The sequence below is a fragment of the Rosa chinensis genome, chromosome 7 (assembly GCF_002994745.2).
Source record: "Rosa chinensis cultivar Old Blush chromosome 7, RchiOBHm-V2, whole genome shotgun sequence".
Taxonomy (NCBI): domain Eukaryota; kingdom Viridiplantae; phylum Streptophyta; class Magnoliopsida; order Rosales; family Rosaceae; genus Rosa; species Rosa chinensis.
Genome location: NC_037094.1, coordinates 14,134,950 through 14,147,672, shown reverse-complemented (window position 1 = coordinate 14,147,672; position 12,723 = coordinate 14,134,950). Strand labels below are relative to the sequence as shown.

The 12,723-nt window shown below is 39.0% G+C and overlaps 1 protein-coding gene across 1 annotated transcript; it reads left to right on the top strand.

Moving 5' to 3' along the window:
* The first annotated feature begins 2,977 nt into the window (after positions 1 to 2,977).
* On the top strand, positions 2,978 to 5,065 carry LOC112180311 (reticulon-like protein B2). The gene is made up of 5 exons (XM_024318839.2): positions 2,978 to 3,361; positions 3,868 to 4,048; positions 4,145 to 4,286; positions 4,443 to 4,512; positions 4,610 to 5,065. The coding sequence occupies exons 1-5, from the start codon at positions 3,157 to 3,159 to the stop codon at positions 4,774 to 4,776; spliced, it is 765 nt and encodes a 254-aa protein (XP_024174607.1). The 5' UTR covers positions 2,978 to 3,156; the 3' UTR covers positions 4,777 to 5,065.
* Positions 5,066 to 12,723: the final 7,658 nt, after the last annotated feature.

Genomic DNA, 12,723 nt, shown 5'->3' with positions numbered 1-12,723 from the left:
AAACCTTTGCTGATCCTGTGTTTAGAACTGGTAGGAGGCTAGTATACCACCAGAAGGCAATTTTAGATAAACTCTTATTCGCCTTTCAGGAAAGAAATAGTGGAATCATGTTCCCAACTCTCTTTGCATTAGCTGAAGAACTCCATGAAAATGCTAGACCACAGTTTGAAGAAGTTAATACACAGTAGAGTGCTGTCCAGAATGAGAAAATTCAGTATTTTGAAGATCCTGAAAGTGTTAGAGTTCCTGTTTTAGCACTAACAGAACCAGAATGGTATGACTTTCATAATCTTATTAGGAGTCAGAATTCTGCCTCATTTCCTCCAACTCTCTTTGTCATTCCTGGACCTTATGTTGGAAGATATGTGGTCAATGTTTAGAGTGAGCATCCTCAAGAACACAAGCTCTGGCTTGTTGAAAATGGTTTTGTCCGTAATCTTTGGACTAAGACCAATGATGATCTCAAGGGCTTACCACCCATCATAGTCAATACAGTAAAAAATGTAAGAAATAATGATTGTATTCTCAGGCTGAAATTTAGATCAACTCCTCCAGAATGGATTCTGAACAGAAATGATGAAGTTGAATATATTTCCCCATATCATTATATGAGGATTATACAAGGAAGATATCTCAAGCCTGCCTGTGTGAGATATAACGGCTAGCCAAACTCTAGCATCCCATGGATGAAAGCCATGTCCCTAGACTATATGCAAAAGATCATTGAAGAAGACAAAGAAAATACATTCCTGGCAGCAAGAGAGAAAAGATTAATCACTGCCTATGATCACCCTAACGTGATAAGGAGTGACCTTTTTCTGTCACTCAAGAGAAAGGAAATCGATTCTACGCTTGCATACTTACAGTGGATCCAAAAGCTTGAAACTGACAACCACTATAAGATGTATGCAGATACAGACGTAGAAGATAATGAAGTAAAAGCTAGGATGGATGACAACTCTCTTGTCCTATGCCACAATTCTGAAACAGATGAAAACATGTGAAGCAACAGGTGTAAAAGTCACCAAAAGCAGCTTTGGCTTTTCCTAGAGATGCTTTTGCTTTTCAGAAAAGAACAAGGTGAAAAACATTTCACCTAAAGGAATCTGTTTTTCACCACTCGACCTCTATAATTAGGAGCACTCACGAAAGCAGAAAAGAATAGAGTTGTGATGTACATTTTTATGTTTTGAATTCTGGTTTGAGTTCCACTCTATATAAAAGAGCTTTAGTTTCAGTTGTAGGGCATCAGAAAATTTTCATATTAGTTCTAGATCAGAAAATCGAGCCGAAGAGTCTTCTTTCAAGAAGTAAGAAAGCCACAGTAGCAGTGTGCTCTTCCTGTATTGGTTGAAGAAGTGTGCTTTCCTTCAAGTAAGTCTTTGTAATCATTCTTATGGATAGTTAAACAACTTTTTTAGTTGTTTACCCGAGAATGAGACTCTGAGTTTTAGTTTGTACTTATGTTTGAATAAATAAATTCAGAATGCTCATCCACTTCGCCAATATTTCAATACTTCAATATTTTAGTTTTATGTTATTCTGTTTTTTTTAAAGCCTAAATTTTTGTGCTAGCTTTAGGGTCTAAATTTTCTGTTCCAAAGAGAAATTTGCTTTAGGTTTTGATAGAAACAAGCAGCAGTGATTCCGCTTGTTAAAGTAACCGTTAGGTGAAAAACTTGGGCATGTTGAATGCTAGTTTTATTTTTAAAGGAAATTGAACATGTTTTTCTAAGAAAAAGTAGATTCTAAGATCCAGAAGTGAGCATAAGATACATTAGGCACTACTTTATAAAAGACTACCCCTAAGAGTTGTTTTTTCTTTAAAATTTGTGTAAATTGGCACAATACAAACTTATTGGTGCAAGTGGACAAAATACTAAGGGCTTGTCTGGTAACGTTTTTAAAAATGATTTTTCAAAAATCGATTTTGAAAATAAAAACGAGAAAACAAGATTGGATTTTTGAGCTCCGAAAATGTGTCCGGTAGCTTATTCCGAAAACAAATTTCAAAAACGAGAGAAGATGGCGACTAGAGATGAGAGAGACCTGAGAAGAAGATAGTGACGTGAGAATATGGAAGAGGAGAGCACGTTCTTTTTTTTCTTTGTTTTGGAAAATATATCTCCGTGTTTTCTAAAATATGAGAATGAAAAGGTGAAAACGTCTATTTGTCGTTTTCCTGTTTTACGAGTAAAATAAAAAAATATTTTCAAAAAATATTTTCTGTATTTTTGAAAACAGACAAACGAACGCATTTTCAAGCAATTTTCATTTTATAAAATGAAAAAGATGACTTAAAAACGTTACCGAACGCCACCTAAAGATTTCTGGGTAAATGGAAATTAACCCAACCAAAAATGCCTCAATAATTAAATAATTGCATACGTGGCGAATGATCATTGGACAGTTCGATAATCCAAATCCTCTAACTGCCTTTACCAAACATCTGCTGGGAGAATCCTGGTCACGTGAGAGTCACGCCTCTCTATAACCCAAAATGTTAGGTGGTCGCCCATGGATGGTCTAGATTCCAACAGCCCAGACCATGAATATTCAAGAAGATTCAGCCACATATTGTAAACCGTAAACTTAGCCAATATGTATACAAGTTTAATAAACATATACAAATAATGAAAATGACACGTGGCATTACCAGCACGTCACTTCGATCCTGATTAATTTTCAACTAACACCCCCAAGATTGTGACGGATATTAACTAATTAACTTAGCAGCTAAGCCTTTTTTGCATGAGCCAACGCATTTTCTAATCCCACCCCTACATGTCGGCACTCGATTGGCCCAATGTACGTCACCCGCATACCACGTGTTACAACAGCAGGTGTCAATAACAAGGCGTAGCAAATCGGACGGCGATGACTCATAGAGTTTATATTTATTTAATTTTAAAAACGAAGAGGCGGTAGCGGCTATAGCTTAGTGCGTGGGGTTAAACCTACTATATAATCGCCACAGATGAAGGAAAGAGAGAGAAAGAGTGACTGAGACTCTGAGAGAGCTTTGGTTTCATAAAAGAGAAAACGAAATTATAAAAGGAAAAGAAAAGAAACTCCAGAGAAGCGTTTCGAAACGCGAGGAGGGTTTAGGGATTTCGATTCGTTTCGTCTGTGTGTGTGTTTTGAATTTTGGAGGCTATGGCGGACGAGCATAAGGAGGAAGTGAGGGCGGAGTCTTTGATGGAGAAGATCGAGGAGAAGATCCACGGCCACCACGATTCGCCGGCGCCGGAAGTCGTGCGCGAGAAGAGCGGCGGCGTTTCGCCGAGTTCGTTGAAGGACAAGGTTTACAGGATCTTCGGCAGGGAAAAGCCTGTGCATCATGTCTTTGGTGGTGGAAAGTGTAAGCTTCGTGATCCACTAGTATTTCTTTTAAGCTCTATCGTGAACTGGATTTTCCCATTTCCGATTTCCGATTTCGGATTTGTTTGGAATCGTTCGGTTGTAGAGAAACTGTATTAGAGGGATATGTTTAGCTCAATTTGTTGTCTGTAGATCGTACTTGGAGATTTTAGCAGCTGAAATGGTATGCATTTAGATTCTTTGTTCCGATGGATCTAGATCTGGTGAATGAAGCTTGTGGCTTTGAGTTATCAGTTCTAATTTCTAAGAAAAGAATAAAATTTGCTAAAGCTTTGGTTTGGTACTGGAAAAGGTTCACTCTTTAGCCTTTTCAGTTTCTTTAATCGAACCAAAGGCTCTGAAGCTAATTATTTTCTAATTATTATTTTTTGGTGGTTATTTTGCTATTGATGAAAATATTTGAGTACTATGGTTTAATTTTCATCATCTATTGTGTTGCAAAGTATTTGAATTTTGTTGTCTAATGATATGAATCTTATGACGCAGTGGCTGATGTTTTCCTGTGGAGGGATAAGAAGCTGTCCGGAGGTATTCTTGGTGGAGCAACAGTGATGTGGGTTCTCTTTGAATTGCTTGAATACCATCTGCTCACTTTGGTCGCGCACCTCTTGATTGTTGCGATAGCAGCATTCTTCCTGTGGTCCAATGCTTTAACATTCATTAACAAGTATGTCACTGATTTTTCTTTTTCGGTTGTGGATGGGGGAGAGTCTGGATTTCATCTGTTTGAAATGATATACTTAGCCTCAATTGCTGCTTGCAGGTCTCCACCCAAGATTCCAGATATTCAAATTCCAGAGAAGCCGTTTCTACAGATTGTCTCTGCAATTACATTTGAGATCAACCGGGCTCTTGTTGTCATCAGGGATATAGCTTCAGGGAAGGATCTGAAGAAGTTCCTCTCTGTATGTTTGCTGCTCTCTTTTGCTATTTCTTTTCATTTTCAGTTGGTGTTGTTGGTTAGATAAAATTACGATTATATTCATATTATTTTCTGAGACATAATATTACTGTATTACTGACTTGAATGTTTATCTTTTGGTACACTAATGGTCATTTAGGTGATTGCTGGTCTATGGATTGTGTCTATCTTGGGAAAGTCTTATAACTTCTTGACCCTGGTTTACATAGGTGAGGACATTACAAATGTGTGTATTAGTTATGGCCAATACTTCTATCTGTGTCTTGTTCTGACTTACCGTCTGGTTGAATCATCTTTTACCTGCAGCAACTGTGTTGCTGTTCTCAGTGCCTGTGTCCTATGAGAAATATGAGGACAAGGTCGACCCACTTGCAGAGAAGGCTATGTTTGAGATCAAGAAGCAGTATGCCGTATTTGATGCAAAGGTTCTAAGTAAGATTCCTAGGGGGGCATTGAAGAACAAGAAAATATAGCGTTCAGTGCAGCTGGTTCTATTTGCTGACATATATATGGTAGATGTGTTTTGCCAGGATTTGTGAAATTTTATCCATGGTCAGTTAGAATCTGTGTTCCTTTTATCTTGTTCTTTCAATCTCTTGGATGAATATGTCGATTTTTCCATACTTGTTTTGATACACATGATAATTTGTACCCTGTTCATGGATGTTTCTCTATGAGTGACCGGGTAATCATATTCCTGGTATTCATATTAGTACATTTCATATTAATGAGTATTCTGTACATTGGGTTCAGCTTCTCAAATTTATGGTGATTTTGTCTCCAGTACTGGTGTTTTGCTTGAAGTGTATGCATGCAATGATTCTATTGGGATCCCAAATAGGCAGGTGCACTATCCTGGGTATTTGTTGCGAGGCCAATCGCTTTATATTACCTTTACGGTTAATATCCCTTTGTAAAGAGGGCAAAAACCCAGGCTATAGTTGCAAGGACTAGTAAGATCCTTCTAGGTAGGTGTCATCATGGGCCGGGCTAGGGCCGGCCCTACCCTAAATTTTAGGGCTTAGGGTAGGGTCAGGCAGGGCCTAGTCAAAGTCAACAAAATTTAGGGCCGGGTAGGGTAGGGTCGAGGCTTAAATATGCTAATCCTTACCCGTCCGAAAAGCCCGAGTCACTAGGGCCAAAAGGGCCGGGTCGGGCCGGCCTTCCAAATAGGGCCTAAATGGGCCTAAAAGGGCTTTAATTTGTTTAAGTTTAACAAAAAGAAATACATTATTTTTTTTTCCTTAAAATGTGTCTCTATAGTCATATAGGCAATATAAGACTCATTGTTTTTTGTTGATCATATTTAATATATATATATATATATATATATTGAGATTAATTTATAAGTTATAACATTTATAAATATTAGTTAATGAGGTTATATTTAATTAACTATCTCTCTAAATCTCTAAATTAATTTTTATTTAACAAAGGAAACAAGAATTAGAAAAAATAAAGCTTAGGAAATCAATTACCAAAAAAAAATAAGTTGTATGTTATAGAAAAAAATAAATTTATTTTTAAAATAGAAAATAATTAAGGCTTAAACGGGCGGACCTAGAGGGTCTGGCCGGGCTTGGCCCTAACGGGCTCAAACGGGTAGGGCCGAAGGGCCGGGCCGGGTTTCAATTGCATGGCCCTTACCCTACCCTATTTGAGAAAGGGTCGGGCCGGCCCGCCCTAATGCAAGGGTAGGGTAGGGCTTCGGCCCTACGGGCCGGGCGGGCTTAGGGCCGAAGGGCCAAATGATGACCCCTACTTCTAGGCCGATGATCCAGCAAAGTAACTATTCCGGCTTTGATCACCTCACCAAAATGGGAGCCTAAGGAAAACAAATTAAGTTACCGGAAAGCTTTCACAATTCAATTGCTCACTCCAACTGCCCTTAGATTCATCTTATCTCCTCTCACTCTGTTGTTTCCCAACAACCAACAACTTACTAACGAGATAAGACCCTAACATGGTGACTACCTTAGATTCATCTCATCTCCTCTCACTCTGTTGTTTCCCAACAACCGACAACTTAGTAACGAGATAAGACCCTAACATGGTGACTACAGGACAACCCAACTTATAACGCCACAGAAACTGCTTCGCTTTATCTTCATACCCAAATCCTAGCCTGCGGCCTTTCGGTTGACGATCAAGATGTGGCCGTGAGTGAGCAAGGAAGATGATAACACATGACTCATGCTTGCACGGCCTTTAGCTAGCTTCTGACCTCTCCCAGCTAACTGGACAGAGCCAAAATCACGATCTCATAGGCCAAATGGCCACTAACCTTTATATGCAAATCCGACATAGAGATAGTTGTGCCATATTGTTACATTTATGTAACCAAAGAGGACAATATGTGTGAAGTTTTAATTCAAAAGATCTCTTGAATGGAGTCATACAACCCCAACAATGAGTACTAGACATATCAGAAAATTAGATTGTTGAGGAGAGTGATTTAACAATGCAAATTCATGCAAACACAGTGGATAAACTGTTATGTCATAAACGGAACAACTCAAAATTATTTATGATGCAAAAACCCAAATTTCCAACAAACATCACTAAATAGAATAATAGATTTTTACTTTTTCCCAAAAAGAAATTCAGAATTGCACACCAAAAAAAAAAAAATGAAGAAAAAGAAAGAATCAGAAATAATTGCTTTTGATGCTATGTTTCTTCTCCATTAATTTTTTTACATGTCTTTGAAGAGATTCATCCCATTGAATTAATTTGTACGCGTTATGGGACTTCTTGCAGAAGTTCCATGGATGATGTTTTGAGAAGTTGCGGAAGAGCTCGACGCCCTCTAGCATTTGCATTCTAACATTTTTCAATTTCTCTTTCAGCTCCCGATACTGCTCGCGATCCTGCTCCAATAGGATCTCCTTCAAACTTTCGTGTACTCGGAGATAGATTGTGTTTTCTGTCACTTCAATAAGTGGTGGTAAAGAGTCTAAAGTAGACTTGATGCTTCTGAGGACAGGTTTATATGTGCTATTTTCGTTGAACAGCTGCTGAAGAGCTTCATAGAGATCCTTGAATATTGACATCAGATTAGGCTCTTCAAGCTGATTCCCTGCTCCACCAAAATAAGATATTAGAACTGTCAAAGCTGGATAACAATAAAATTATACTTATTAGACGAACACAAAAGTTAGAGCTAATCAAATTGGCGGAACAAGTTCTAGCTACACCTATTATAAGCTTTTTGTTTTCCTATGTTAAACACAAGGTTCCACATTCTAACTATTAGTTCTTATCCTTGTTTGAAGAATAAGTTGCCTCCCCTTTCCACATTCTAAGCTTTTTTCTAATCAAATGGTTCAGTAATATGGAAGAAACCTTTACTAGTTGTAAGGTAGAGTAATAATAGGTCACAATTAATGTATATGTAACTAGAGTAAGAATAATTAAAAGATTGACGGCTGGAAGCCATTTCTAAGAAAGAGTCACCTTCTGCTGCTGCTACTGCAACTGCATTAGTAACATCTCTTGCTTCTTGCTGCTTCACCATTTCTTCTATTACTGCTTGCAATTCAACTAGTTTTTTCCCGTTGTTTTGCAGTGCCAATAGGAACTTCTCCTGTGATTCCCTCGCATCTTCTTGCAGCAAAGTCCTTTCTCTTAACAGTCTTTCATTAAACTCTTGGAATTCGACAAGTTGTCTGGCTGTTTGCTTGGCTACGAGCAAGTTCTCCTTAATATCCCTTGCTTGCTGCATAAGTACTTGTTTCAAAAGCCCTTTAAGAGACCTATCCAACTCAACAAGTTGGCTGGTGTAGCGAGACTTGATACGGTTCCACCACCGAAGCTTCGACAACTTGCAAATAAGTTCTTCGCCTTCCTTCATTTGTTTCTCAAGCTCACGAATCTCTTCGTTTGGGAGATCCAGTTTCAAGTTATGCTCACCTATCTGTCGGATGATCAGCGGTTGTATAGAGTCCAGCGTCGATCGGAGAGCTGCTAGGAGGGGTTTAAATTGCATAAACTTGCCCACCATACCTTTATTAATCACATCGTACAGCACTGTGAATCCTGCTCCTAGATCAGCCCCTGCAACTAGCGCCTCTGCCATAACTCCAACAAGCTAGGTTATTGCTATCTTATTCGGCGCATATTTTAGATCATTAGATGTTTAGATAGCTTTTCAAGGTGTGTACTTCTAAGGCACAAACCTTGAATAATCCGTCGGACCAAGAAGAAAAAACCTCGAATAATCCATCAGCCATAATCCAACCGGACAAATTGTAAATTGTTTTCCACCTACAAGCTCGATTAGTAGTAATGCCGCACACAGTACATACTGTACGTGGCCACAAAATGACAGTTATCCCAATACGGTGCATGTTGTCTTGATTCAGTTTCTTTTTTCTTTACTTCTATGTTGTACCGTTGGGTTCCTTTCCTCCTTGTCTGACTATGTGAGCCTTATTTCCCTGGAACTCTGGAAGATCTTGTGTGCTTGGGATTGTTATAGTATATTTTCCCTCTTTTGGCTATTGTGCAACTTCGGTTTGACCAAAAAAGAAAAAAAAGATTAAAATCAATTTAGTCTCTCAAATTCTGCGCTTTCAAATCACATCTGCCACCTCTAAATTTCAAATCCCTCTTCAAATGTGATGTCATGTACTGAGTTGGAGCTGACATGGGCCCCACTTCAAAAATTTTGACCTCAATTTATACGAAATGTCCAAACCACCCCTTATGACATATTTTTCTAATTCTTAAGATTTTTTTTCTTTTTCTTTCTTGCTCTTCAGCAAGGCATATGATAGGGTGGAATGGAGGTTTCTGAAGGAGGTCATGTTGAAGTTGGGGTTTGCTGAGGATTGGGTGAATTTAATCATGAGGTGTGTGACTTCTCGGTCTTATGGAAGGGTTAACATTTTGGAAATTTTAGGCCAACGAGACATATTCGGCAGGGGATCCGTTGTCACCCTACCTTTTTCTTTTTGTTTCAGAAGGCTTATCTGGATTACTACATCATGCTGACTCGATGGAATTGATACAAGGAGTCAAGGTAGCACCTACGACATCACCTATTTCACACTTGCTTTTTGCGGATGATAGTCTCTTGTTTGTTAATGCAACTGTCCAGGAAAGTGTATCTTTGAAGCAGTGTCTACTTCTCTACGAATTTGCAGTAGGGCAACAGATCAATTTTCCAAAATCTGCCTTATCTTTTGGTCTGAATGCTGATAGTGAAGTTATGAAGGAAGTACAAGACATTTTGAATGTGCCGGTTGTTGATTTTCATGAGAAGTATTTGGGGCTACCAACTACTATAGGAAGAAATAAGAAGCCAAGAAGGAAGTGTTCAGAAAATTGAATGAACGGCTCGATTTTCATCTCCAAGGTTGGCAAGGGAAGTTCCTCTCAAAAGAGGGTAAGCTTGTTTTAATTAAAGCAATTGCTCAAGCAATTCCCACTTATTCCATGAGTGTGCTCAAGTTGCCGATTGGAGTCTGCAAAAAGTTTCAATCAAAAGTGAGTAAGTTTTGGTGGGGAAAAGGAGGTGAGGTCCGAGGACTCCTTGGTGCAGTTAGGAAAAGCTTTGTAAGAGGAAAGACGAAGGAGGTCTTGGATTCAGAGACTTGAGGGCGTTTAACCAAGCAATGTTAGCTAAAACGGTGTGGAGGATTTTCTGGGGTAAATATTCCTTGGTAAGCAGGTTACTTCAAGCCAAATACTTTCCAGATTCGTATTTTTTGGATGCAGCACTGGGGCTTTCTCCATCTACAATATGGAGAGGTTTGATATGGGGAAAACAAGTAATTGATAGGGGAACTCGGTGGCGCATTGGCAATGGGAGAAGAGTAAGTATAGTAAATGATCGATAGCTGCCTTGTCCAATTGGTTTTAAAGTAGTGAGCCCTATTTCGGTGCCGGGACATCAGAAAGTTCAGTCTTTATCCATCGCTTTCGACGCATAGAATGTTCTGCTTGTGAAGTCCAGTTTTCTACCCCATGAAGTTGACATGATCTTAAGTATGCCTCTCGGGCTCAGAATTGTACCTGACAAGCTTGTGTGGCATTTTACTAAGTTTGGAGTATTTAGTGTGAAATCAGGGTACTGGGTGACTAGAGATATGCATCTCCAAAAATTGGGTTCTATTGCTAGCTCAAGTCAGGATGGTAATAAGAAGCTGTGGAATAAACATTGGAGTTTAAATATACCCCATAAAGTACGAGTGTTCATGTGGAGGGCAGCCAACAATTATTTACCATGTGCAACAAATTTGAAGTATAGGAAAATTATTGAGGATCCTTTTTGCTGGCAATGTGGAGGCTCACAGGAATCTGTACTTCATATTTTGTGGGAGTGCCCAAGAGCTAAACATGTGTGGAAACATTCTTTTTCAAATGGAGTTTACAAATCTTGGCTGGAACCATCATTCTCTGACCTACTGCACCATGTGAATTCCACTACTACTAATTTTGAATTTGCCAATTTTTGTTATGTTGCTTGGTGGGTTTGGCACAATAGGAATATTCACAGACATGGAGAGAGATGTCTGGGACCTGGGGAGCTATTCCAAGTTGCAATTGACTGGCAACACGAGTTTGAAATGACTACCTTGAAGCCACAGGAAACAAAGATGGCAGTTCCTTCAAGCCTGGTTCATTAGAAACCACCTAATGAGGATTGTCTCAAGATGAACTTTGATGGAGCCTGTGATTTAAAGAATGGACTTAGTGGCTTGGGAGTAATTTTTAGGGACAGCCAAGGAGTAATGAAAGGTGCAATGGCAGTCCCACAAGTTGGGAATCTCCCCCCTAGATCGGTGGAAGCTTTGGCCTTGTTGCATGGTCTTCGATTTGCCATGCACGTGGGTTTTCTCAACATTGAAGTTGAAGGTGATGAACTCTCAGTGATTAATAGTTTTAATGATAGTTTAGATGATTTAAGGTTTGAGGGACACATTATTGATGAAGTAAAGTCTTTAGTTCAGTCTTTTAATTCATGTAGTGGGCACTTTGTGAAACGGGAAGGCAATGGCATTGCTCACCGATTAGCAAAGGAAGCCTTGAGAATTAGTCAGCCTTTTTGTTGTTTGGAGTCGGGGTCTGAGTGGCTCCATCAGTGCGTCAATATGGACTTTCAGGGTGAAGTCTAGTTTGGGAAGTTTTTAAGCAATTTTCACTTGTTGGTGTTAGATTGCTGAAAGCGTTTCCATTACTCATTGTAATTGATTCATGTTCAATGAAGTTCTTCTTTGATAAAAAAAGAAAGAAAGGGAAATCGTCCGTACAATACCTGACATTTTCTTCATTCTAAACTTCAGTACCTCACGTTTAGAAAATATCAGAACGGTACCTAAGGTTTCGACCCCGACCAAAGATCGGTACCTAGCTAGTGCCGTTAGTTCCGTTACAAAAATTGACGGCTGGCATATTTTAATCATCAAATGACCAATTTACCCTTTCATTTTTGTTTTCTTTAGTTTTTTTTTATAAAATAAATAATAATAAAAAAAGCAAATATATTTTTTTGTATTAGTTTAAACTATTTTTAGTTCTGAAAATTATTTAAATTTTTGGTTCATCAAAATTTATCTTTCGAGCTCGTAGGATTAAACTAGATGTTATTACGAGTTCGTAGGAATTCTTGAAGGATTTTTCAGACACCCGAGTTATTTTTAATGATTTTTAAAAGTCGGTAATATCTAGAAATATAATTAAAAATAGAATTTTCAAGTTGGCTAATCTGGACCGTTGATTTCAAATGGCAGAAGATCTTGACCGTTGAAGGAACCTATAGATCGAGACCCAGATCGGGTCCGTGCCGACCCGAATATCAGCGATGGTGACCCGGCTGTTTCTCCTTTTTTCCAGCCATTTTCAGACTTCGGACAGGCCTATTTATCTTCGTCTCGGTGTCACCGTCATCCCTGTGCTTTTGGTTTTGTCAAACAACGTCCGATGAGAGAGAATCGATGGAGAGAAGTTGGCGGCTTCTCTGACGGGTTTTTTTGATTTCGGCCATGTTGTGGTCTCGCACCTATATCAGAAGGATCCTCTCGATGTGACGACCCATTCATGGTATTTGTTCATTCAGATGATGAGCCAAGAGAGAGAATCGAGGAGAAAAAGTTGATTAGTTTTCCGGCAAGTTTGCTCTATTTTCCGGCGAAGTTTGGTTTCAACTGAGGTATCAAACTTGTTCCCCTTGTCGAGCTCTACCTGGCTATATAATTAAATTTCAGTTTGGAGGAGAATTGCAGAAATTGGAATTTTGAAGTGTTATGGTCACTGCGGGTTCATTGTTTTCCCTTCCTTGTACATTCTATTGTTGAGGTTCCTCTGATGAATCTAGGGACGAGAGAGAGAATTCTGGGTTTGCTGGGTTTCAGAGAGAGAGAGAGAATTTTGGGATTGAATGGGAACGAGAGAGAGAGAGAGAGAGAGAGTTCTGG

Bases quoted from the DNA above. Each gene is read 5' to 3' on its own strand.
- LOC112180311 (XM_024318839.2), top strand. From the start codon at position 3,157: ATGGCGGACGAGCATAAGGAGGAAGTGAGGGCGGAGTCTTTGATGGAG. The intron at 3,362-3,867 runs GTAAGCTTCGTG...CTTATGACGCAG, and splicing joins TGTCTTTGGTGGTGGAAAGT to TGGCTGATGTTTTCCTGTGG. The intron at 4,049-4,144 runs GTATGTCACTGA...TGCTGCTTGCAG, and splicing joins GCTTTAACATTCATTAACAA to GTCTCCACCCAAGATTCCAG.